Genomic DNA, 27,993 nt, shown 5'->3' on the forward strand with positions numbered 1-27,993 from the left:
ATTCGCCTGCAAAGTGGCTTGGTGGTCAGTTTGGATCTTTTTGTCGAAGTAACCTTAGCGAACTATTCAAGTTTACCGTCAGCGACAGGATATCACTTTCTCTACCCCAGCTTTTGTTCCCGGGGACCTCTCTCTGTGAGTTAACCGTTCTTTCTAAAATTAAACAAAAAATTGAAAAGCGTTTTCCTTTGAGGCGTCCTAAAGGGAGCTAACCACCGTTAGCATTGCGCTAGCATGACAACCAGAAGAAGAACTGCCATCATCATCATCCTCCCCAGTGGCTTCGCTAGCAGCAGGTAAGTTGCAACTCCAGCTCCAGCTAGTTTTTTCTACCGTGTTATCTTTGTGGGAATCGAAAGTGACGGTTTACGGTTGCGGACAAGTTAGTTGCGAGTTCAAATTAAACTGTTGGCAGTGTGTCCGCAAACTGTTAGCTTGCTGGTAAATGGCGCAGGGTCAGGGTAACTGGGCTAAGCTAGCGTTAGCAGTCTGTCAGCTAGCCTCAGTGTCACTGTTCCTTGACTCAACCAGCTGTGTCTGATCTTTGAGCTCGAAACGAATTACAGCCCTATTAAAATCTTCTCTGTAATCGGCTTCGTAGCAATGCATGCTTGTCGTCCACATTTGCTAAGACGATTTCTGACTCTTTTTCTGCCGTGTCCTGCTCTATTTACCCCCCCTTATTCTTCCATATATGGGTTTGCACTAACGTGCACTCTGAGATGTTGTAGCAACAAAACTTATTCTACCTTATTAAACAGTCCAAAGGCAATCGCGTCCAACATAAATCAATCTGTCATCTGAACACGAGAAGAGCAAATGTGAACTTGAGAATGCTACTGTGGGTGTGTGTTGTAGATAAATGTCAAATCTTGCTCCAGATTTACTCCCTGATGATCCCTTATATTTCACTTTATGACTGTAATTAATTCCCAATCGAGAAGAAAACACAGACTGTAACAAGATATGCTTGGATATGGCTCATCTCTGGGGCTAATAAATCATATTAACCATGTATTTTGAACAGATTAATGATGCTTTCTTTATATTAGTCTGTCTTTTTTTTTGCCACTCTGTGTTTCACAGGCCTCCATTATGGTCTTCAGATGTGAGCCTATTGCTCCCAAATGGATGATGATTATCATGTCAGCCCACCACATCTGGATCATCCACTCATGCCCACAGGAATCCTCATCCGCCCCTACAGGTTATTTGCATTCCTTATTCTACTCATATACAACATTAGTATGTATTATTTATGTTTATTGAGGTCCCGTAATGCACATTGAGGCTACCCACCCTACAAATGCCTATACACCTATTTATTTATTTCAACATTGCATATGCTGGTAATTGGTATTCAGACTATTCATGTCATTTTAAATATACTTGCAGATTTGTTATAATAAGGGAATCCAAGAGTTTCTAATGTCTGTCTAGACTAAAGTAATGGGTTCTCTTGCATCATGTGCTGAAAACATGGTTTCTAAACTGGGGGAAAAGAATAAGATCATTCAGCAAGGAGGACATTTGTCTTGAGTGAGATTATATGTATAGTTTACATTCTTACTGGATACACTATATTTTTCTATCCAAAGCAGTGACCATAGAGCTGTAATATTAAAAGCAGCTTGCTGTGTTCATGTGTATACAGCTCAATGTCTGAGGGCCAGTGTTGATGTCAAGGCTACTGCATGTATCATATTTAGAGAAGTCAAAGTATGAGGAATGGATTCGTCTTTTTGCAGGCTATTTACTTACTTACTTATTTAGCTCAAACATAAACATCCACTAAAAGTAAAATGCCCAGCAGTTGTTGACTGAAATATTAAGAATGGACAATCTATTTAATTTACTTGACTTTTAATGTCATCTGATCATTTGTGCCAAACACATTGGCTTCAGCATTTCATAAATGATCAGCTTTGGAAGGCAGTGAATGATTGTTATGAAGTAAAAAGTTATTTCATTTAAATAAACTGTCCATCCAGACAGTTGCAGGTTTGTGGTTTTAAAATGTCATCAGCAGAGACAGGCAAAACATATAATCATCTAAACAGGTGGTCAAACATAAATAACATTGCAGCACATCATTAATGTGCTGAAGGACCTCCTAGGATTCACTGTTTGCTCATTATTGAAGCTTTTGGGCCACAGCAGAAGACGACTGTGCTGAGTTCCACACCTGACAGTTACGAACAAGAAGATGATGCTACACTCGGATGAAATTACACTTGATCACAAGAAGTGACAGTCGACAAATTAAACATTGTTGCCTGTTTCAATGTATCTTGATTTCTTTTGCAAAGTGTGGTTCCACAGATCTATCCTGCCATTGTTGTGGTCATACCAACACCATAACATACTAGTTATTGTTAATAGGCCAGTACAGATTTTTTTTTCAGATGAACAAAAAGATAATGCACATGAATGTCAAGTAATGACAGTAATTTTCTCCAAGACTACTTGTTGTTCTTGTTTAGGACAGTTAAAATAATATACAGTAATATAATTTTCAGTCTGACTGACTATTTGTATAATTTTTCCATCTTGTTAATCATAATTTTTTTAAATTTCTTCACTGTAAGCTTGTTATATTTTGTTTGCTGGGCGTACTGCTCTCCGGTGGTGTTGGAGTTGAGGAATAACCCAAAAAAATGATTTTAAATGAGGCTTTAATTTACAACTTCAAATTTTTTATACTAAACAAAATTATAGGTATTTACTAAATTGGTATTTACTGCAAAAACATTTTATTGTTATATGTAATATTGTATCTGAGTGAATACAATCCATTATTCATGTGAAGAAAAAATGATGGCAATGTTGACAGCACATTTATAGAGATTTGAATGTTTCCCCACTTTTCTAGCTGTGTCTGTTTTTATGACTTGTGCATTAACATAAAAGTGAAGTAGAAACAGTTGTAATTGCAAAGAATTGTAGCGTGTCAGTGTTTGTACCACAGGGTGGCGACATTTGCAAAACAATAGAATTTAATTGGAAGAACGTGTCATGTCTTCGGTTGAACATTAATTTTAACACAGGACAGAAGTTTGAAATTTCGTGTGACCTTGCAAGGTCAAAAAACAATCCCACACAAGTGCGTATGACTGGTGACCGTGTTTCACTCAGAAATATGATCTATTAAATGCTGTGGTGCGGCAGACAGGCGTTCACTGTCTATTTATTTTTATAATTATTTTTTTTACATGGAGAATAAAAATGTTTTCGTTCGTCAGCATGCGACTGGCGTATTACAGGATGAGAACATCCCGAGCCTGGGAAGTTTACGTCCCTTCATCAGCATCCAGCATCTCGCCCCCACCGTTGGTACACATCCCCCTCCTCCTTCCCCCGTACCCAAAGGGTCTCGCGAGCGCGCACGCGTGCGAAACTGCGTGGGAATGGCTGTTTGTGTGATCGAGGGGGTTGGGCCGCTTGGAGCGAGCTGAGAGCTGCATGAGTTTGTAATGTCCGCCATGTTGGCCATGGCGTATTGAACCGGGGAGGATCAGCGGAGCCTAGGAAAAAAAGAGACCGACAGAGAGCGACCGAGACCCGGGCCTGCCCGGCTCTGTTCGCGCTACTACGGACCCAAGCCTTCCCACAATCGACCGGCTGACTCCCAGAGACCGTCACAGATTCATCCATGAGAACTCGAGGCAGACCTGCTGTTATTCCTAGCAGATCGTATAGATTTATGCTGCATCTTTTAATATAAAAATGAGTAAATTGTCGTTTCGGGCACGGGCGCTGGATGCTAGTAAGCCTCTACCCGTCTTCCGCTGCGAGGATTTGCCTGACCTGCACGAATATGCCTCAATCAACCGGGCAGTGCCGCAGATGCCAACTGGGATGGAAAAAGAGGAGGAATCGGTATGTTTTTTATTGCTGGCCGACTGGTGTTGGATCACTTTGGAAGTGTTTTCATATCGAGGGGCGCCACTATGTTGCCTGCGCAAGCTTGTGCAAAATGGCCGCCATATCTTCTTTTTAGTGCACACGACGGCTCTCGACGAATACGAAATATTACGGCCCCGTTTCACCACAGGTGTCATTATAAGGGTGTAGCGGTTTGATATTTTATTCGTGAGCCGTGTTGTGTCCATTTGTTTCACTTGAAATCGCGCCCGAAAGCACAAAGGAGTCACGTGACTTTTATCTGTTCCTCCATTTTGTTGACTTTCTCTCTGGTAAAGGCAAGCGGGGATAGGCCTTGGACGTGGTGTACTTTCCGTGAACAAATGCCAGGGGGAGACACTGAGGCCCCTCCCCAAGTCCGGTTTGACAGCTAGGTGTTGCATGTTGACAGCTCCAACTCTGCCATGTGTGCTGCACTTGGCGTCTCCTGTTTGGCACTGAAAAGAATATATATATCTCGCAGACCCTGCCCTGTATTAAATCATAACAAACCTCTGCAGGGCTGCACACTGGCATGGGAGCATAATCTGTTATGACATGCATGGTATGGATAAAGTGTTGTCTTAGAGGCGACTTCATTCACGTTTTGAGCAAGACTGCTTTGGATTCCCGATTGCTGTAGCCATATTTAAAGTGTTTTTATTTATTAATGGAAACTTGTCTTAAATAATGATGTCTGCAAGACGGTACACATTGTAACAGAGCAGTGTGTGCTTCGTGTTTGTGAACAGTTGTGAGTTTAGTGAATTTATTTTGTGATGTCTTAACACTTTTGTGCGCTGAGACCATCAATATCTTTAGGCTTTATTCATTTATTTGGATGCTAAAAGCTGTAGTTTAATAACTGATTAGTTAACTTTTTGGATAATATTGAGGTCGTCTAATATTTATATCAGTTTGTGAAATCTGTACTAATCCGATCTAGTTTATTTTGTTAGGACAGTATATAATACTCCCATTCAGATCACATTTAAATATAGAAATGATTTGCACTGTGGTTGAACCACAGCTTGTCAGGTTGGATAAAGCTTATACATTGCATTTGAAATCTCTGCGTAAGTCAAATAGGGTCACTGTATTCAGTTCACTCTCATTCACACCGTAGATTAGGCTTTATAACTAACCCTCCTCTTTTGAAAGTTTTTTCATAAAATGATTCAATGTCTGTTGGATTATTAATGCATTGTATTTTGTCGTTATCATCTGATCTCTGGTTGTTATTGTTTGTTGTAGACAACGCATTAATGGCTAGTATGTTATCTGGTGTTTATTACCTCCTCTGGCCCACTTGCTCTGCTGAATTGCTTTCCGTCACCTCATCAGCAGGAGAGCCCCCTCTGTGCCGCCAAGTTACCTCAGCAGACAAACACAGGGGAAGCACAGACAGGGGCCCGCAAAGTCAGCAGAAATCCTAGCCCCCCCACCCCCTGCCAGACTCCCCCCTACGTACTGTACACATGCACACAACGGCATTACATAACAGAGTGACAGAAGAGATAAAGAGGACAGTTTTACTACAAGGCTGTGCATGGCTTAGCTCCCTGACCCACATCCTGTCCAGCAACAATGGAGCATCGCTGTGCTGAGAATTATGTTGATTAAAGAAGCGAGTAAGCACGCTTTGCGAGGCGCTAGTATTGATCGCATTAACATTTATACACAAGGATGCGCTGCTATCTTTACCCACCATTTTTGCTTGCATTGTATAGGGTTTGACTATAGGAAAAATACATCTGTTGTTGGGAATGAGCTGAATCTATAGCTGATGGACCTCTTTTTTTTGGTTTATTCAAATCATGAACTATGTGCCTTTGTATGTCTGCTTCATCAGCATTCATGATGTGACGCCTGACAGAAAATAATAACCTCTAAAAGCACAATTTGTATGCCATCATTAGTTGCAGTGGAACTGGAAATGAGGTGCTTTGTTCAGTAATAATCTTTTGAACACAGCATAAAACAATTCACCTGCCATGTTTCACTGTGGCTTCTGTTCACATGGTTCTGTTTTAAGACTTTGTATTTCAGTGTTATATTGTAGTTTGTAGAAACGAGAAGCAGTAGAATTAGCAAATACATTGCCATGACTGTGAATAGTAGGAACATTTTGTCCTGTTGTCTAATCAGGGAGTCTGTAATTGTTGCATTTGCACAGTTATGTAGAGATGGGGGGGGGTACCTTTTTTAATTCTAAAAGAACCTCAGTACTCGAAGTACAGAGAACTTCCCACATTAAGCACATAAGCTTTGAATTAAAGGAACACACCCTCATTACAGCTTCATAGCTAATGTGGACCAACAACAGTGTTGCATGTTTTGCTGCTTGGATGATGTCATTTTTGTTTTTCCTGGTAATTTATTATGGGCTAGATTTATTCTCCTTTGAATTATTGATGTTGCTAAAACATCAATCACAACCTGGTGTGTGTGTGTGTGCCTTGACTCACTGAGCAGATCGCTGTCCTCAAGACTTCCTCTGGCCGGCATGAGCTGAAAACACCTGTTGAAGGCCTCACTTTAGTTGCCATGGCAACTTTTATTGGAGTCATCTATTTTTCTTGGGAACATTTAATGGAATGGACGTGTGTTGCTGTGAAAATAGATTTTCATTTGTCTCTCCTTTATCTGCATCTGTGGCCATCACCGAAGGCAGCGCTGCCGCTGTGAAGTCCCAGAGCATTTAGTGGAGAAAGGACAAGAGAATTGGCCGTTCAATATTTGTGATTTGGGCATGAGTAGTCCGGGATTACCCTATAATAAGTGGGTTTCAGCATTTGTGAAATGTCCTTCAACCCTTCGCTCTCTTTTTTTAATTGGGAAGAATGAGAATAAAGACAACTCATGTTTCAGCACAGACCAATTTAAATGAATTAAGCTTTTCCAGAAGTAAGCGTGTATTAGTGACATTCGGACTTTAAATTTTGATTAAAACAGATTGTTGGAGTAGTTCCTAGAATAATCTAGTTTACTCGTCCCCATGTGCCATTCACAAAACCCTTTATCCCCCGATTCCTCAACAGAGGAAATCCCAGGCTGTGAATCGTAGTTGTGAGGATCACAGCTGTGAAAGATCAGGATATCTTTAGGTCAGAGGCAGCTCAGGGAGGCCTGCTGCAATCTGCCAAGCTGATATCCCCTACAAAAGTGAGCAGAGGCATGTCTGGCCCAGGCTCAAGTTTAATTGGTTCCTTATGTACCACTCTATCTGCAAGGTTTAACTCTCTAGGCTCAGGGTTCATCGGCATGTCAGACAGTGGGGTTCATAGAGGGCGTTTTATGAGGAGGAGTTTGATAACTTACACGAGAGAGCAAACCCTGCGCAGAGACGGCTTACAATTGGTTCGTTTAGTTTACATAAGGTCATGTCATATCGGCAGACAACTCCTTGATGAAGCAGGAGTCTGTCCTTGTGGTTGCCAGCCTCTGTTTGTCATCAATGTTGTAACTACAGGCCACACAACCATGACAGGTGGCTGTCACTGATTGATGGTGTATACAGCATGTAAGGATGTGTGGAAGTATTTTAAAGTTAACCTGTGAGGCTTCGTCCAAACTACTACGCTTTCATTTTTTAAACGAAAACAAAGTCCGTCCAGATGACGGTTTTAAGATCAGTAACCATCTCCGTCCATACTATCACACCTGAAAACGCATCTGTTTTAAAACTGACACGTAATGTGGATATGGCACAGGTTGGAGGGTTGGTTTTTCTCTGGGTGCTCTGGTTTCTACACAGAAAAATTGCAAAGTAAACTGGAAGTTGCCAGTAGGTCTGCGTGTCCACCATACGTATTAGAAACTTAATACATCTTTGTCAAACACTTACCATGAAAATGAATTTTATTAAACTGTTTCTTGTCCAGTCTGCCTTTGGTTAAAGGTAGAAGCATACTCAAAATAGAATTGATTTTGTTGTGTTCTCAGCTGTCAAACTGCTATTAAATAGCAAGCTGAGGGAATTCCAAGAATGCGTCTGTGCAAAGCTTACCTTTTTTTCTTTTTTCTTTTTTTTTTTTACAATTAAAGTTGCAAGATCACTGGGGACGGAGAACCACAGCCTCTGCAGTTTTAGAGCAATAGTTTTAGACTGGCTAAGCACACGAAAATGGGTGGCTGATTGCAGGGGGTTGTGTATTCTGTGGGCAGTGAACCACACTGTGCAAAATTCTCAACAAGTTTGGCTGGGAGAGTCTGCACACACTGCAACAATCAAAGCCAAATAACAGCACTTTGTTTTTATCCAAAACCTGTGATTTGCATGTGTGAACATGCCAAAATCAGTTGCTTTTAGAGTAACGTGCCAGCTTAAGTTGCTAACAAATTGTAAGTGATTTGTGAATAGATGGCAGATTGTTGTATGTGTATGTTCATGTAGAGCCACCAACAAGCCGGTCAGGCTTCAGTGGGCAATGGATGTTGTCTGAATCCTCCTGGATGAACACTTCAGTTGCTTCAGTCTGAAGATCCTTGAAGTTAAATTCATGATGGTCCAGTTGACACAATAGGCTGTTATCTTTGTGTGTGTTGGTTGTAGAGAAAGTACAACACCGGGCTTGTTGATGAGCTTACCAGGGGCAGATGGTTCAGCTCTGGACACATGCTGCTTCCTTTTATGCCAGCTCACAGCACTGATACGGTTCTCCTGTTACTGCATGCAGAGCTCCTCATGGCTTTGGATTATACTTAAGGCTCCAACCACTTAAAACTCCCACACAAATGCTGACGTGTCTAAAATTGAATATTTTTCGGGTAATGAAAAATTACCCAAGCACAGATATGGTTTTGTCGATCATTGCATTTACCAGCCACAATTGATAGGTCATGGAACACTGACCCATGTCTCAAAATCTGCCCAAGAAATCATTGTTGTGGGAAAAAATGTGTAAAATGAGTAGGAGCCCTGTTAAAGTACTTGTTGGTGAAAGATTGGTCTTAGTCAGTTTGACTGGATTGGCCATCTGTTGCATTAACTGCTGAGAATAGGCCTGAAAAGATTGTGTAGTGCAGAGAGAGCATACAGGCTGCAGCGTCTTTGATGCAAACGCCATAACTTGGGCCAAAAGTAGGTCTGTGCTTACATTCTCATCAGTCATCCAACACTTAAGATGTTTATGAAGGCTTGTCAGTAATGTGTTACTTAGGCAAGCAGTATCTGTCATAGAAAAGAGATGAATATTAATATATAACATTTTTGAGGTGACTATATCGGATTACATAATGAGAAAACATTCTGTGCTCGCAGAGTTCAAGAGTCAAACTGTCTGACTCATTTGCCAACGTCTTTGCGTCGGCTGCCAAGTCAGTGAGGGTTTCACGGTGATTTGTTGCAGGAGAAACTTTGCAGGTATTTCATCCATGATCCCACGTTTCTGAAAACTTTTTAGGACCGATTTTTTTTCTCCAATTATCTTGCTTGAGCCGAGATATACTGCAAATGAAAACAATGAGTCACTTTTATGATAGTAGGGTCACCTGTGCACGGCTCAAAATGATGTCTATGCCAAGAAAACACATGCTTTGAAGTGCAGCTACACTGACGATGAATCTCATCTTTGTGCTCAGATTGACACTACGTTTAACAGTACTCTGTGTTCAATACCCCAAATCCTATACCCTCCCTCTACTGATGACTCATTCCTCTGAGACACAGCACTGAGCACTGTGATGGTATATATAGGCATAACATACCATGACAAATAGCATGTTCTCCCAAACCCACAGCAATTAGAGATGAGGTTGAAAATAAGAGCTAAAAAAGGAAAAAAAAACACTGCAAGATAATCAGTAAAAGGAATTAAAAAAGAATTCAGAAGGATCTGTGACTGGCAGCCTTGTCCTGTTTTGAAATGCTTTGTGTTTTGCATTCATTTTTATGGCCTGGCTATAATTCCCCCTTACATGGTTCAGGACTAATACTGAGATTGAAGAAAACGAATCAAGAAAACTAATTTCCATCTGTTTAGTTTTTTTGGTTTTCAAGTTTTTTACAGCTATTTCCCCGCATAGCTTCTGCAAGATACTGTTCAAACAAACTATGCTGCTAGTCCATTGAGAAATCTGAATTGTAATCCCTCCTAATGTGAGATGTAATTTTCCTGTGAATGTGTTGAGGCTTGTGTGAACTGACCTCAGGATCCTGCTCTGCAAACCTCAATTCAGTAACCTATAAGCACGGTTAAGTCCTGCACTTGAATGCTGGTTCTCTGTTTGGTTTGTGCTTGTTGCTGGCTTCCTGTATATGTGGAAAATAACGAACACTTCATTAAACTCATGATGAAACGGCAGCATTTTTTTCCACAAGCTCAATTAGTCTTGCTCATCTTTATTCCCCAGTACACACCAGCATTCGGATTTGTCAATCCATGTCAATGTAAAGTGATATTTATGAAAAACCGCTTGTCTACTGGTATGTCTCGCTTGTGTGAGCATGTCTCTTGGGGTCAAAAAAAAGATTAGTAAACAACTAAATCAAGAAAGGAATTTCTGAGGAAACTGCAGAGCTCCTCAAACTGCACACAGTCCATGTTGAACAGCTGCTTTCCTTCTCTCCTCCAGGAGCACCATCTCCAGCGGGCCATCTCGGCGCAGCAGGTGTACGGCGAGAAGCGGGACAACATGGTTATCCCCGTCCCCGAGGCAGAGTGCAACATCACGCACTACGAGTCCCTCTACCCCGGGGAGTTCAAGATGCCAAAGCAGCTTATTCACATACAGCGTGAGTAGCGGGTCGCTTGCAACAGGATTATCCTCTTAGCTGCGTTAGCGGTCTGTGAGCACGTGGGGATGTTGTTGCTGTTTGAATGCGCCGGGCGTGTCTGATGGGTTCAGCCGGGTTTCGGCTGCTGATTGAGAGATTTGTGTGTTTGAGTTTGGGGAATTAAGGGAGCAGTTAGCAATGTTAGCATTAAAACAGCACAAGTGACTGCTAATTGAGCTTACATTTCTTTAAAAGGAAGTGCTGCACGGTCACATTTAAAAGGGACATGTGCATGTCTCTCATGACACATTGTGTAATATTGTGGTAGTTATCTTTAGAGACTGTGATATCACAGATTCCCTATCTGAAAGAGCTGAGCAGTCTCCACGAGTGACATAAATAAGGGGCAGGTTATTGGTGGAGAAAGAAAAGATAATCATACTGACAATGTGTTCTGTTTAAAACAGAATTTGCACATGTTAAAGAAAAAGAAGTGCTGTGTTTGCCTTATATCACTAGTATTATCAAAAATTTTCATGCTTCCCGTTTTTGCAAATATTTTACACACACCCAAATAAACTGTCAACAGCATCAGGTCAACAGTTGCAGTGTAAGTGTGGCATGTTCCTTGCAGTCTGCTGTGTCTCCCGCAGAATTAGAATCTAATTGTGGTGGTAGCTGGCGAAATTAATTAGAATATTAATGATGAGACCATACATAAGGTGATACCTTATATAAGGTGCTCCGCTGCAAATTTTTTAATTGCCAAGTACTGTGTCACAATTAAATAAATGAACAATATACAGCTCTCTCTTTGTTTATTGTCGATCTCACCTCCTGCTTCTGCCCCTAGCTGGCTCCTCGTATTGGCTGCTGTTCTCATCCTCCTCCTCCTCATCATCATTTCCTACATCTCTTTCTCTTCATTAGCTGCAGCTATCCCTTCCTGACCCTCTCTTGCTGCTTCAGCTGCCACAGCTGCACCAGTTCAAGCCGGGAAGTATTCAAAACAAATTAATTGGGATAGCTAATCACACTGGTCAGATTGCTCAGCTTTCCCACATGTTTTCTTAACTTTCCGTTTTGCTGATGCCTCTGCTCCAGACTGCGTGAAGCAAACCAATGCAGCTCTTCTATGAAATAAGATTATACTGATTAGTAATGGTCAAAAAAAAAAAAATGAATATGTGGTGGTCAGTGCTGATAATGCGTAGGGCTGCCACAAATAAATGAATGCATGGGAAACACTGGACTGTAAAAGCTCATTCATCTGAAGAGAATGGCATTAAAGAAACAATCCAGGATCACAATATAAAATATTTCTCAACAAGAATATTTTTTGAATATTAGAGCAAATTCCATGTGTTTGGTGTACACTGCAGCCATCACATTCACTGTTTGAATCAGCAACAGGGAAACCTTTGTGGCCACTGTTGCAGATACTTTCACCATCATCTTTATCTCTCTATTTTCTACTGCCTAACAGTTAAAATATAGGGCAGTGAGTGCTGCATACCTTCCCAAATGCTTGAGGTTTTGACAGGTTAATGTGTTGATTATAGTGGCGCTCTGACAGCAACAGTGCAGTAAACCTACTTTTTTCTCATCCACGGGTCATGGTAGCTGATGGATTACAACAGACAACCACTTTCCCCATTTTAGCAGACTAATATGTTATTGTCCGGAGATTCCCCAGGCCATTTCTGGAGATTGTGGCCAGACTGACTGGTAAAGCAAAAGGAAAAAAAAAAAAAAAATCAAGTCACAGGCAATATTTATGAGCAAGTGGCTGGTTATGTTCCCAGCCCGGGTGCTGGTGTTTGTCCTCGAGCACTGCTTTATTGAGTTGGTGAAGGCACAGACCCAAACACAAGCACAGTGCTTTGTCATGATAAAATGGTGTGTTTATTTTTTGTCCAACATTTGGCAGCAGTTGTCTGAAGTTAAACACTGAGCATTTTATACCCTGTGGCTAATGTTTATTGACTTTGCATGAAATGTACTGCTGCTAAATACAAAAGGCTCTGCATCATAAAATCATGACATGGCATTAAGTCTTCTAATGACATATTTTTATCTGGGGTCATCAGCCACAATATTTATGAAAAATTTGTTTTCCTGTGAAAGTTAAAATTAAATATGTCCTGATTATTTGATACTTATTCAATGTGTGCGTGCACAACACAGCTCGCTAATAGCGTTTACAGAAGGGAAGTTGTGTTTAGTTGACGCAGTCCTGTGTCTGTTTCTCCAGTAACCAACTGCTCTCCATCTCACAGCTTTCAGTTTGGATACAGAGCAGCCAGACTACGACCTAGATTCAGAGGATGACACGTTTGTGAATAAGCTGAAGAAGAAGATGGAAATCACCTCCCTGCAGTTTGAAGAAATGATAGACCGACTGGAGAAAGGCAGTGGGCAGCAGGTATTTGTCAACCTGTGTGGGGGAAATGACTAGTTTTCAGGGTATTTGCACAAACACATTACTGGCTTGACTTTACACAGAATAAATAAGCCCACCGAGTCAGATTGTGCTTCACTCTGCGCCAAATAAAGTCAGGTTTCTCACCCTGTGTTTTAGTAATCTGAGAGGTCATTACCTCAGTCCTTGGTTTCTTTAGCAGTTACAGAAAGCCACTGCATTTTGGGAGTTTTTGTAATCTCCAACTAGTAGCTGCTTAAATTTAAACAACACCAGGTTCCTCTGTGTTTTGTTTATTATTTCTTTGTTATACATGGGACTTGTGAATACCTGCACTGACTTGGTGACTCCTCTGTTGCTTCGCAGCTTGTAAGTCTGCAGGAAGCCAAACTGCTGCTGAAAGAGGACGACGAACTGATCAAGGAGGTGTTCGACTACTGGAGCCGCAAGAGGAAAACCTGCAAGGGTGGCTCCCTCATCCCCAATGTCAAGCAGGAGAAGAGGGATGGCTCTAGCACCAGCGACCCCTACGTGGCCTTCCGCCGACGGACGGAGAAGATGCAGACCAGAAAGGTAGGAGTCTGCGGCCCAGAAGAATGAGTGAGACGACAAAACAAATGGAAGAAGTTGAGATCTGTAAGATCTCATACAGCTATAACGCTCTTCTTCAGATATCAATAGCTATAAAGGCAGCTTTGATGTGTAGGTTGACCCTATTACCCTAAAATTAAAGTTTAAAAAAAAAAAAAACGAAGGTTTCAGAGACTTTGTCAGAAAAAGTTTCAATACAAATGGAAACACTTGTGTTGGTGTGCGTCTGAATCATAACCGCTCCATTTTCAGAACCGAAAGAATGACGAGGCGTCGTATGAGAAGATGCTGAAGCTGCGCAGAGACCTGAGCCGAGCCGTCACCATCCTAGAGATGATCAAGAGGCGAGAGAAGAGCAAGAGGGAACTGCTGCACCTCACGCTGGAGATTGTGGAGAAGAGGTAAGAAAGATCAGAGTGGGAATGAGGACAGGAAAGAGTTTGGCAGTGGTTGTTGTGGTTGTCTGCACTGCACCAACTACCTTGTGAGAGCAACTAGCTGCTATTAGGAGGCCTTTTCATAGAGCTTTAGAATGCAGTCGTATCGGGAAGTGGATGCTTCATTTGTCTAATTGGACGACAGATGTTCATGAACAGATTTATTTGGATAATATGCTGTTTTGCAGCTGTGCCCTCGTTCTGTCACTCTAGGAGTAGTTTGGGAACACTTTCTGATAAGGTTTAAAAAAAAAAAAAAAAAAAATCACTACATGTTTATCCCCCTTCAAGCTGAGATGGTTACGATGTCAGACCTTTTACTACACGTGGTGTTTTGGCCGGCTTATGTGGTTAACCTTCATGTTTGATTAGGCTTTTGTTTACTCGTCAAGTTGAAAATCCCAAGTAGAGGCCATTATGACACTTGTCTGCAAGACTGATGGTCTCAAACAGTCACCCACGTGTTTTTCTGTAAAGTCAGGCTTCGCTGCTCATGTTAATTGAGGGCACAGTCATGTACACTGTTTTGCATGCATTATCAATTTTGAGTTCACCCTGTTTATTCAGAAGTGTCAGGAGCAAATTAGCTCATTGACTTCTCTGTGGCAGTTGGAGTTTTTCTTTTCCTACTCTGTTAGGCAGTACACAGGACTATATGTTTCTTATTTTGTGTATTGAATTTATTTATTTTTTTATCTCACGAGCTCCCACTTTGAATTGTCCTTTTTTCCTCCTCAGCGGAGCCTTTGCGATCCATCTAAACATGACATCCGAATGGAATGAATTTCCTCTGAAAGTAGCTGTCAGTGTGAGCTTAAATTGGACCCTTCTCCTTGAAGTGCTTTTGATTTATAGTGACATTTCAATTTCCTCTTGTTATCCCGGCCTGGTTTCTGCCCGCGCATCACCGCCAGTGTTCACTCCCAGATTGGACCACTCTATCCTCAGTAGATAGCTTCTCCAGCCCACTGCATAATATTACGCCAGCGTAGAGTGGCCCAGGTGTACTGCGTGGTGTGTGTGTGTTTGTAGTCTCAGAGTTGTGTGTTTCGGGCTGTCCGTTGGCCATGGCTGTATGGTGTTGACATTTGAGTATTAATTAGCAATCATGTTCCTGGATATTGGGGTATAAATTACAATACAGTATGCGCAGGTGTCTCCATATGTCATACTTTGTAGTAAATGTTAATGTAATGTGGAAGTACACCTCCTTTTACTCACCAGCTCATCTACACTTTTCTCTGTGCCTGTCAGGAACGCAATGCCAGACTTTGGCAGCGAGGTGATGGCAGAGGCTTTGGCGCAGCGGGCTCTCGTGAAGCCTGTCTACACCATCCCCATCATTCCCCTGTCCAGCAGCAACCAGTACAGACACCAGGACCACTTGGACATGAAGGACTACAAGAAGGTGAGGCCAAACTCACAACACAACACAGTGGCTAACGTCAGAAACAGCGTGGAGAATGATTTCCGTCCCTTTCAGCTCGTGAGGAGTGAGGGTGTTGGAACAGAACGTCTGCGGAAGACTGGGGAACGTTATTGACTTTGCGTTTGTCCTTCACCTGAGTCAAGAGCTGATATCTGCAATGTACTGTACCTCACACTGAACAGTGACTGAAATGAGATCTTGGCATTTTCATTGTTGAAAAGGTGCGCCATTTTAAATGGCAATTATTATTGAAAATCATTGCCATACTGTGAGAACATTAGTGGATTTTTAGAATAGAAAAATATGTTTAAAAAAAAGTTTATTTGTTAAAGTAAGATTTTCTTTACAGAAGTGATTTAACTTTTTTATCGAAAAGAATTTTAAGGGTAAAAAAGATCTAATAATGCATGTATACATAAGTATTGGAGGAAGTAGTTTCCCATGCTCGTGTTGTTGCTCAGTTGTGTATCACAATGTTGATGCCCTGTAATCACAGTTATGTCATTGAGGGGGAAGGGTACATAGTTTATGTGCTGAAATTCAAAAACATAATATAAGGCTGAGCTAATGTAAGTACTTCATTATTGTGAACTCTGTGTCACCTCTTTTCATTATAACTTCATTAGCTCCGGTGTCCAACAACCCTCCTCTTCCCCTGCAGGGAGGCAACTACCAACCCCCCAGCCCCCTGTCTTACCCTACCAGCTGGTTGACTTTTCCCTTTTGTTTACAGACGCTCATTTTTGCTTTAACTCTGCCCCCTCCTCCCTCATCACTCTAACCCTCATTTCTTCCATTGATTTGACACAGCAGCTCTTCACTGCCGAGTCCCTGCCTCTCTGTTTGCTTTTGTCCCCTACGTCCAAGGACTGAATAGGATCTGACTAATCCTAGTGGAGTTGGAGTCTGTTCAGACAGGGAGGGGTCGTCCCACTGGGGAAGTTGGGGGTGAACGGTGGCGTGGGGTGGGTTGAGGAGGGGGGGACAGCCATCTGGCTAGGCAGTGGCATCTGGCACGTGCTGCCATCTGCATATCAATGCCTCTTTTACTCACTGTTGTTTCTACGCACACTCTCCGTTCATAGACCACCAACACTGGGCTAGCACCAACAATATCGCTTTGCATCTTGAAATGCCTTTTCAATTAAACAGACTGTTTTAACACTGTTTCACTTCCATCTTCACAGCCGGAGAAGACAGAGGCAGTACGAACCAAAAGGAAATACGAAAAGAAACCCAAGATCCCTCCTCTGTCAGCACCTCAACATTCAGGGCCCTCGGTGTTCAATCCCAAGGACCTCAACCAGTACGATTTCCCCAGCTCAGACGAAGAACCATTCTCACAGGTAACGTGATTCTGTCTCAGGCGAATGTGAATGACTCTTCTTTTGTTGTGACATGGTTTCAGTTCCAATTTCCATGTGGATATTAACAAACGAGGAACAAGAGGATGAAAGCTGTTATCACTCAGCCATTGTTCCTCAGCAACTCTAAAAGTCATGCTTGGCCAGCAATACACTGATAATGTCAAGTATATAAAAGTGCATGGTTTCCAGTCCTGAGCTCTTCATTTACTTGAGTTGTTTTTATTGTGTAGATCCATTCAGGTTCTTCGGAGGCAGAAGAAGAGAATGACCCAGATGGCTGCTTTGCGTTCAGGAGGAAGGCTGGCTGTCAGTACTACGCTGTGAGTGCCCTCCTGTGACTCCCGTGCTTCTATTTATAGTGCCAACAGCAGGCTGACCAGTCTGGCTCCCCTGGCTGTTAAGTCTTCCACACACTGCTGGATAGAATAATGCCATTTCTTTATTTCATCTTAATTTTAATATCTGATCACCTCCTTCCCCCTGTTTTCTCCTCCCGCCTCTCTTCTTCATCGTCCTTCAGTCTCATCCTGACCAGAGTGGCAACTGGCCCTGGGTAAGCCCGTCAGAGGGCGGGCTCGGCGACCCACGCTTCCGCTACTGTCTGACCTCGCTCAACATGCCACGGCGCTGCATAGGTTTGGCACGGCGGCGCGTGGGCAGAGGGGGCAGGTGAGTTCACTCTTGCTGTTTTTTGGTCTCCTCAACACTTGCTGAGATTTGATCAGCGATGCTCAGATTGTTCTGCAGGTACACAGACAGAAATGAACGGGGATTGTTTCCAGGTCTTGAACATTTGGCAAAATCAAAAATGTATCAGTTTTGAATGGATACATAGCTTAATGTTTTCTAACAGTTGTGATGTAAAGAATAAGTAGTTTGCTATGATCAACCCAGGTGCTATTTGCATTCATTATATTTCTGTCATACCAAAATATACAAATTCAGTGAAGAAAAATGTGAGAAAATGTAGAAATATGAAATTAAATGTGTGTAGGAATGATGCCAATACCAATACTGAGCAGGGGGGAAACTCAGCCAAGTGTTGGCTGTAGCTGCTGAGGTTGTTTACCATACCAGCTCTTTGGCAGGTTACCAGCCGTCATTTGGCGGGCGCATTCTATTATAAATATCAAGCTGGCCGGTAAAATGATGAACATGACAATCCCATTTTGGGATTCACCTGCCACTGTGGCCTGTAGACACATCAGAAATCTGAGTTTTAAACAAAAGCGTATCCTCCAGCTTTGTCTAATATCTCCTCAGTCAGCACACAGATCATCATATGAAGCACAGTGACCGTATGGGTGAGTTAGCCAGCAGCTAATACGGCGCTAGGTGTCGTCAAGGAGACCAACTGGGACCGGCAGCATCTTTCACAGACGTACAACATGAGATCAGCGATGTTCTGTTTCTGTCTGCAGTCGACCTTATCGTCCACCTCGAGGGAGACTGAGGGGATTGGTTTATCCCATGAATTAAAATGCCTTCTTCAATACGATGTGTACTTATGATAGCGACACTCGACCGTGTGAGAAAACACGGAGCTTAGTGTGTTTGTTTAGCTACACTAGCAGTGTGCCTGTAGGGACTGCAGTGTTGGTCTTTTGATTTGTTGTTCTTTCCAAGACTTGGCTCCAGAGTTAAATGTCTCAACAAGGATTTCTATGAAATTTAATACAGACATGCACAAGTGTATCCTGAAGACTGTCGTGGTTCCCTGACATTTCAGCCAACGCCACACAATTTTTTAGTTGTACATCTAAAAATGCCACTGTACAGTTCTGATGTAAGTAACAGCATGGCCTTTCCGCTGGCATCAGCCTCAGGCAAAACAAAAAAAAAAATGTTGCCCTACTCACGGTAAGGCTCTGGAATAACAAAAAAACAGCAGTCTAGTCTCTCCTCTCAGCCTCATGTGGCTGTGTGGTGAACTTATGTTCCATTATATAAGTGTTCTGCTCTGTCCTCATGGTAGAACTCCATGCTTTTGCCCTGTTTTTTGTGCAGTACCTCGCTATGTTTGGTACTGGCCCGCTGAATTATAATTACATGAGTGGTATGCAAGAAACAGCCACACTTGTGCAATAGTGCAGTCATAACCAAACAATGTTGATGTTGTAATGCACTGATAATGGCTACAGCATGTTTTTCATTTCATCAGACCTCAGATGACTTGTGGTCATGGATGAGGATTTGTTATGATGATTCTGGGTTTGTGTTGCAGGGTCTTGTTGGACAGAGCGCACACGGATCTCGACAACATCTGTCAGAGCCTGGACTCCGACCCGGAACCCGAACCACTCGCCTCACCACTTCCAAGCTCTCCGCTCCGCAACTCTAACACCAGTACCTCAGAAACCAATACCTCGGACCCAACCAGCTCCTCCCACCTCCCCACCTCTTCATCACCCCTGTCGTCGTCGCCATCGCAAACACCTATGGACCTCAGCCAGATTCTTTTGAACATTAAATCTTGCCGCTGGAGGCACTTCAGACCACGGACGCTATCCCATCACCCCTTGGGTGGCGGAGACTTGTCTCGCAGAGGATTTAGGGATTGTAGCCGGACAGTGTCAGGACTAACCCGGACCTTGTCTGGAGGATCCAGCTCCCAGAACCGCATTGGCTCGGCCCCCCCCCCTTTCCACGGTGAGTCTTGTTTCTTCCTCGACACTGCTCAGTGTTTTCTTTTGCATCTTTGGCATCGTGCGTCTAAAATTTGTAGAGCTAAATATTTTCATTGGTCCGAACACAGTGGAACAGTTTATTTTATTGCTTTATTGCTTGTATGCAAAGGTTTCTTGGCATCAAAAGGAGTTAATTTAACACGGCTTTGATAAACTGTCATTCCACAAGGTTAGTGTTTCTGGCTGTAGTTCTCGGAGTAAATTTAGCAAAGCCCAGTGGTCCTTTGTGCACTCTCTGCTGTAATTAAAGAAGGTGCTGAATTCAGTCTGAGCTTGGAAACAGTTTTCCCTCAGCTCATTTTGAAACTTTTGTTATCAGGTGTCAACATACAGCCACAAGGAACGGGAGACTTCTTTCTGCCAAAGTGTTCATCTGAAATCTTCAGGCTCTGGAAACTGTTGTTATTAATTTATTGTATAGTTTATTGTTACAGTTTTAGATCGGTTATATTTATTTGTATTGATGGCATTAGACTGCTCTTTGGTTGTCTCTGCCATTGTTTCTAGAATATTTCATTATTTTTACTGGCAACTTAATTTATGATTATACACATTTTTTCACATTCTGATCTTGTGACATACTGTGGTAGTCCATAACCTGTTATTGCTGCCTATACTTATCACAAGAGTATTGAAAGAGAGTCCTTACCAATTTCATGATGTAAATATGAAATGTTGTATTATCAATATACAAAGAAATATAGTCGAAATTACTGGAAACCTGGGAGTCTTTCATAGTTTTACAAGTGTGTGTAAGTAGATTTGAATGTCTGTTTTGGCTCATGCAGTTAATTAAAGTCCAAATAAGATTAGAATATAAAAATGAAGTCCAAACTTGCCATTAACGTAGACCTATTCTCTGATTTGCATCATTTTCTGCCAGATAGATTTAAGAGGTAACAACCTCTGTGTAAGCAGCAAAGCAAAAGCTGTTAATGGATGACAAATATCTGGCTTCATCCACACTGCTACGTTTTCATTTTAAAATGGTTCGTTTTAAAACGAAAATGATCTCAGTCCAGACTAACACGCCTGAAAATGCACACATGCTTGACCATTCACATACACCCAGCATGTGTAAATATAACCCAACCCTAATTGAAGTTAAATGTATAATGACAGCCTGAAAAGATTCTCCTTATAGTTTGTGTAGAGCTCAGGCAGGAAAGGCTGTTTGCATTGACTATTAGACGATCCTCTCTGTCAGACTTCAGCTCTTTATCTCTCAGTACAAAGGGTAGTAAGTACAAAAAGAGGAATTGGGAGAATTGCCTTTGTGGTGTGCATGTGGAGGGATGTAATTGAAAAATTTCTCCATGCATAAAATTATGTGAGGTGCGGTTGTTTTAATGATTTTGTGCATGTGAATCTGGAGTGATGAGGAAGGGGAGTGAGGGGGAGAAAAAAAAAAAGTTTGGCTTTCAAAGCCAGCTCAGCGGTGTTTGGTCGTGGCTTGCTGCTGCTCTTGTGTAACACTTTTTGATGAGGTGCCTCCAAGGTAGATTGCTCCGCTGCAGCCCGGGGCTCCCATACTGCTGTTAAATCACATGAACTTTCTGCTTTCAGACCCTCGTTCCATATTATAATAAATTAATTCCTGTTCCCCCTGGCTTAGGGGAGTCAATTAGAAATGGTGCTGTATAAATAGATTCATGAGATGTGCTACGGTGAGTCTGGGCTGGTGGCTGGAGAGCAGAGAGGTTGTTGAATATTTGAACCACGTTGAGCTGGTGAAGGAAGATGGCAGAATGTCAAGCAAATTACATGGGATAAAACCTGTTCTCTAAACTTGATAATCTGTTGATACCATGGCAAGTTTAGGGTCAAACAACATCTGATTTTATTTGATCAGCAATTTTGGATTTTCTACACAAATCTGAGGAGTCTGAATCTGGTCAATATAACATTTTGCAAAAATGAAATTTATATAATATTTGGGAAATATGTTAAAGAATTATTTATTTCTGTGGCATTTTTGTTGTTGTAAACCTCGGTGTTACTTTACAGTAACTTCTGTGCAAGACTTTTTGACACTGACAATTGAACTTTTAAATATCTTAAAAAGTAGTTATGAAAATGTGGCCTGCTGAAGATATCTGGTTTTGAAATTAGTATGTGTGAAATGGAGAAGTTATTTGTGTAGGCCTGTGATTGATTTTTGTTATTGAGAAAGATGCTAAATATTTTCCGCTTGAGGGTTCTTTCGGTAATTAAAGTGTAAGGTGGTTGAATATATATCCCTTTGTTATATAGAGTTTGCACACAGCAAGGATGGGTGAAAATCAGCACATACAGATTTAGGAATTGAGTGTTTTTGTTTTACGAAGCCACCCTTGTTTTTTCATATGAACACATCAGCTGTACAAGGACGTTGCCTTTAGTTTGCAAAATTATGATTTTAAACAGAAAATTGGTTATCAAAGAGTAAGAAAACACTGAGGTTTGATACCCAGCCCATGTCCTTGACATCTCATATTGAGCAGATGTGAACATTTTACCCATTTGGTTCTGGCTTGATACTTTTCTCTGCGACACAATGCAGCGTTATTTGGCAATTAACCCTTTTGACCAATCAGATGGGTGGGGAAAAATAACGGTACTGCTGACAACTAACAGTTAAACTCTCCACTAACTGCAAACAGCTAACTTCTAACTGTTGTTGACTGGAAGCTACAAGTTCTCAGCAGCTACATCAGAACTTCCCGCCTAAGATGAGCTTGGTGCTTCAGAACAAAAGCACCAGTTGTCCCAGGTGATTCATTTCAACATAACAGTATGTCATTTAACTTAATTGCAATAGTACGCAATAAACGCAAATATGACTCAAGATATACCTATTTTCCAGAAGTGTATGATTGAGCTTCTTCCCCCATGGTCTAGTGTTTAAAAAGTAAACAATAAATCACAATAAATCGAAATATTGAGTCGCAGTACTTGCAGACTCCGTAAAGATTGCAATACATATCAAATCGGCACCTAGATATCCTGTTAGTATTGAATCAGGACATGAGCATATCGTCAGCATTGAAGCGTTTACCTTTGTGCAACCAGGAGTGAAAGCTGTACAGTCAGGCCTCAGGAGTATAAACTGTGTGTGTGTGTGTGCGCGTGGGGCTTTGTGTTAAACCTTCAAACTGGACTTTACTTTTCTTTACCTTGAAGAAAGGTAAACAACACACCTACGACTACACCATTGTGTTGTTGTGCCACAGTGCTCTTGTTTTCTGAAAGCTCCCTAAGGCGTTGCTCTTGTATAGACAGTTACTGTTATTTCCATTGAAAAGCTGTCTCAGATTATATTGATGGTGATGATTGTGAATGTTATTTGTATCAATTATTTGAAGTTTTAAAGTAGTTTCCACATCATTGTGAGGGGGTCATGTCTCCTTGTAGCTTTGAAATAACTTGTTTTTATTGGTTCAGCAAATATTTTAATGCCCTCTAATTTGTTCGTCCTGACCGGAGTGAAATTTGTACAGAAACACAAAACCTTCATTTTGGTTTTTGTAAAAACTGATGAATATGAACTAAGGTCAGCTTCAGTACAATAGCGTTTCATGTACTGACCTTCAAAAACATGCCAGTCACACCAGACTTGTTCAGTCTGTTATTGTGCCTGAAAACATGGACAAAAGTTTCAGCTGCAAACCACGAAATTAACCCCACACACACACACACACACACACACACACACACACACACACACACACACACACACACACACACAGATAACTTTCCCGAATCCTGCCTCTGACTGGTACGTCTCATCCTTCCTGTTCACAGTGTTCACAGCAGAGCAGTACCAGCAGCACCAGGAGCAGCTGGCCATCATGCAGAAACAGCAGCTGGAGCAGAGCCAACAGCAGCAACAAGCCAACATCCCTGCAACAACCACCAACACACAGGTCAGTCAGGATGGACACACAACTCAAAAGCCTTGTGGTAAAAGTTTTTATAACACAAAAAGCAGATAGGTGTCAAGACATTGTGGGCATAAGTGTCGTAAGAGGACAAAGGTTTTATCTCTCAGGTGTTGATACCTGGTCTGAATTGGATTTGTATCTACTTCTCCTACGTTAACTGAACTTATGGGGTCGTTTTCTGCTGCTCGGGTCCCAAATAGACGCAAATGAGCCAGAGTTCTCCCAATATGGAAATCATTTACAGTTGAAGGTCAGTTCACCCATCCCCAGGAAATGAGAGACATCCTCATTCCCACGAGCAGTATTAATGCCACTGGCTTGGTTCCTGTTTGCCAGGAGAAGCGCTGAGCTCAGCAGTTTCATTACATTGTAGCAGAGCGGTCGAATCTTTGGCACAGACCCACATTTTCTCTCTCTCGGTTTCCATCCAGGCACTTGTGTCCAAGACGCTGGACCAGGCCAGTGCCCAGTTTGCTGCCTCGGCCCTCGTCACCACGGACCAGCTGCTGGCCTTCAAGTCCAAAGAGGAGCTGGTGCTGGCGAGCGGAGTCAACGGGGTCCTGGCAGGTGCAGGTGAGTGTCGCTTATTATATTATTGGATAATTATGCCTCCACGCCGGCGACAGCCAGAGCCGGACTTATTGTTTTCAAGTTGTACGTCTGTCCTTACACATGTACATACATCTGTCCCATTCTCATGGACACGATGTCTCAGTAACACCTTTTTAAGGAATTTCTTCAAATTTGGCACAAACATTCATGAAGACTCAAGGATGAACTGATTAGGTTTTGGGGGTCAAAGGTCAAAGTCACAGTGACCTCACAAAACAATTTTTAGCCATAACTCAAGACTTCACACACCGATTGACAAAGTTGCACCCAAATGGTTGATATTTTATATGTCTCTGGATAAACAGTGATGTAATTTGAAACTACTCTGAGTGGCGGAGGCAGACTGCCACAATATGGTAATTCAAATTTTACTAATTAAACTAATACTGGATACTTTCTGCCCCTTAAAGCCTTGAAAAATCCTCCAAACGAATCAATTCATGAAGAAAAAGTAACTGCTTACAGCTTATCACACACTCACATACTGAGTTGAGGCGGTGCAAGAAGGAATCGGCTCATTTTAAGGGGACCCAAGCCAAAAAGGTTAGGAAAGTTTTATTTGAAGTGGTTAATGTTTGGAAAAATGTTACTCCAAATGAACATATAACTACACATTTGAAGCAGCTGTAGACCTAGAATCAGCAGCCCCCTCCCTCTTCCCCTTGGGTTTAAACTAGGGTGGAAAAAACATTGAAAGCAATTATCAATATAATACAGTCCATTACAGCAACATCACCACCAGCAACCTCAACAGTTAACACAGAGTTGCGTCAAAATCTGAACTTTATAAGCTTCACTAAGACGGGATTTATTGCAACGCTGTTGTATGAGGTTGCATTAGTGCAGCAGCAGCTCGTGAAGTGGTTTGTCACTGAAAAGTGTTTTACTACACTTGGATTCTTGCTGCTTTTATCTCAGAACTTTTCTCCTGTTCAAACAGGTGTTTTTAAAGGCTTGCACCTCTCCAGCACAACAGCAGCGCTTCACCAGACCAACCAGTCGTCACACACTACCGCCTCCTCAGCCCCGACCTTCCTCCAGCCCTCCTCCAATTCGGCCGCGCCCTCACCCGCCAACGCCGTCCCCACCTCCCTCACCTCCACACCCAGCGCCCATGCGGCAGCAGCGCTGGGGCTCCTGGGATGCAGCGCCGCCAACGCCACCCCCGCCACCACTCAGGTCCTCATCGGGAACAACATCTGTCTGAGCGTGCCGTCGGCCGCCAGCCTGGCCGGACGCCACATCCCCCGGACCCTCGGCAACGTGCCACCCTCTGCCTTAAAGCTGTCCGCCACCACAAACCTGCAGATGCCCAAAGTCTCCGGAGCATCGCCCATGGACATGGGCTCAAGGTGAGACTCTGCTCCACCAGGGCGGCATGTCCATTAGCTTAGCTTATCATGAAGACTAGAAACATGGGGAAACAGCTAGCCTGGCTCCTTTGAAGCTAAAACTAAATAACATATTTCACCTGGGTTTCCATTCATTTCTATATCAGACGTACGACATCTCATCTTATCTAATCTTATAAGATCTCTCACATAAAACACGACAGAAGACATTTGTTTTAATTGACTTCATGCTGTTGCAGAATAAACCGACGTTTAGCCACAGTCTTTAATGAGTTTACACCAGAACTAAAGCTGCACAGACTTGAAGCCTCCACAGGTGTGGGGGCGATCAGACAGTAGTTTGATTCCTTATGGCGGCGTCTCAGACAACACCTCCATGTTTCAGACACGATGATGCACATGCACATTAACAAAGAAAAAACAAGACTATATAAATATTCAGACCCAGAGGAAGAGAATTTATTATTTAGCATAAGTTTCTCAGTATTGTTGCAGCACTATGAGGTTTCCTTTTTATGTAACATTTGTTTGGATGATCAACAGTAAAGCCTTTGCAATAATAATAAAATCACTTCTTTAAGTATTCAGCTGGACCTGGCACCTATCTAAATACTGCCAATGCAGCGTCTGCCAGAGATAATGCAGAGCTGAGAATCCACATAAATCAGCCTGAAAGAAAAGCTGCAATAACTGACGTCAGAGCTCTTCTGTCCACCGAGATCTGGGACAGTTAAAGATTTAATTTCGACAAAACAGCCGGCCACACAGGAGATCAAACGTGAAAGGTAACAGAAAGCTTAATGTCTCTCTATTTCCCGTCCCTCTCCGCAGGGATAATCACGACGAAGACAAGCCAGCACTGAACAGTATAGCAGACAACACAGTGGCCATGGAGGTGACGTAGTAGCGGTGCAGCGAGGAGTCCGCTCTTTTAGGTGCTGTGCATCGTAGCATCGGGAATGCAAAAGGGACAGCAGGACTCTGACGCAGACTGACAGAACGACGAGAGGCCGCGGCCGCTCGCTTGCAATTCTCATCTCTCATACTTTTTAAACCTTTTTTTGTTTTGTTTTGTTTTTGTTACTGTTAAAAGTAAAAGATTGACATCTGTAAATTATGAATATGGCAAAAATTAGTATCTGTACAGTAACTACATATTTGTAATATCCCCCTTGTATATATTACTTGAATACAGAACTGTCCATTTGTGATGTTTTGCACTTGGGAGTCAAACTTAAAGGAAAAAAAAGTAAAGCCAAGTAACTTGTGGCGAGTGTGAGAGATGTGGGAGTTGTATAGAGAAGAGTTTTATCACTTCATGTGCATGGTGCGGAGCCTGCTGTTTTTATCTATTTATTGTGCTGTGTTTACAGTTTTTTTGTTTTTGTTTTTTGGTTTGTTTTGTTTTTTTTATTTGTACACTGTACCTTTGTTGGTTCATGTGCTGTAGTAAATGTTAGGTAGCTACGGACTCCTGGGTATTTTTGTATATTGTGAACACAAAGCAGGTCCCCCTCCACACCCCCACACCCCCGCCCTCGCCCCCCCATTTCCCCTTCACATTTATTTTGGGTCCCTGTGCTTCTCTCTGTTTATCATGTGAAAATCAATGGTGACATACATACAGGACCGGGAGGCCAGGAGAACCCGGAGGAGGAGGAGGAGGATGAAGAGGAGGTGGTGGTGTGTTGGCTTGAAGAGGGTGCTCCTCTCTTCCCGGGAGCGTGCATAAGCATTGTCCCAAACACAAGTAACAAAACAGGGATGAAGTCTCTTCCCAGAAGCCTTTGCTGCTTCTGATTAAAGCACTATTTTTTGTGATGTTTTCTCTTTTTTTTTTCATGGTTTTGATAAATATCCTGATGCTGCTTTTGTATTTTATTTTCAAAGGGGTTGTCCTTCATTTTCATGCAAGCGGAGTCCCCCTTTATATTTGTTTTATCCCACAAACATTTTTTGTAAAACAAAAACTGAGTTATTTTTGTATAATTTTTTTTTTCTTGTTCTTGTGGTAAACTTGATTGTAAGCTTTTCATTTATTGAAAGACTTCATTCTTTTGTTAATTTGTTACTTGTTCATGCATAGGTGATAATAAGGGAGGTGAATGGGCAGTAATCGCTGTACGTGTTTCATCATTCCAGTTTTTAATAACAAAAAAATGCTAACGAGGGGTCGGAGAGGTCGTGAGAAAACAACCGTTTTTTTCCCCTCACTTCTCCTTTTTTTTTCTTTTTTTTTCTTTTTTTTTTTTCTTTTTTCTTTTTTCTTTTTCTTTGAAAAAAGAATCTCCAGACGGCTGCAAGGCCAAAAACCACAAGTATTGGGTGCCTTCCTTTGGGGAATTTTATGTTCTCTCTTCTGTGAAGAGTTAGGCACAAAGGCAGCATTACTTAGTAGTGCTTCTCGTCTTTGTCAGAATCTGAATGCCCAGTCCAATGGCAGGATATATCCTTGAGGTTTACTTGTCCCACCTGGAGGCTGAAAAGACTAAAAAAATGTGACAGAACTCTCACTAAAATAAGACAATAAAGCCCAGGGCATTAAATGTGAA

The 27,993-nt window shown here is 42.1% G+C and overlaps 1 protein-coding gene across 2 annotated transcripts; it reads left to right on the forward strand.

Annotated features, from left to right (window-relative positions):
• The first annotated feature begins 6 nt into the window (after positions 1-6).
• On the forward strand, positions 7-27,993 carry epc1a (enhancer of polycomb 1a). Of its 2 annotated transcripts, XM_023395087.2 has the most exons (15): positions 7-296; positions 1,087-1,207; positions 10,480-10,639; positions 12,901-13,046; positions 13,410-13,616; positions 13,887-14,035; positions 15,326-15,479; positions 16,688-16,846; positions 17,098-17,187; positions 17,388-17,536; positions 19,092-19,516; positions 23,338-23,459; positions 23,909-24,050; positions 25,030-25,441; positions 26,273-27,993. In XM_023395087.2, exons 3-15 carry the CDS (start codon positions 10,540-10,542, stop codon positions 26,343-26,345), a joined length of 2,328 nt encoding a protein of 775 aa, XP_023250855.1. In that variant the 5' UTR covers positions 7-296; positions 1,087-1,207; positions 10,480-10,539; the 3' UTR covers positions 26,346-27,993. The 2 variants fall into 2 exon arrangements, with proteins under 2 accessions (XP_023250855.1, XP_023250854.1); XM_023395086.2 differs by lacking the exons at positions 7-296; positions 1,087-1,207 and adding an exon at positions 3,415-3,879.

The sequence above is a fragment of the Seriola lalandi genome, unplaced genomic scaffold, assembly GCF_002814215.2.
Source record: "Seriola lalandi dorsalis isolate HSWRI2012SDOR001 ecotype SW California unplaced genomic scaffold, Sedor1 jcf7180002054956, whole genome shotgun sequence".
NCBI classification, from domain to species: domain Eukaryota; kingdom Metazoa; phylum Chordata; class Actinopteri; order Carangiformes; family Carangidae; genus Seriola; species Seriola lalandi.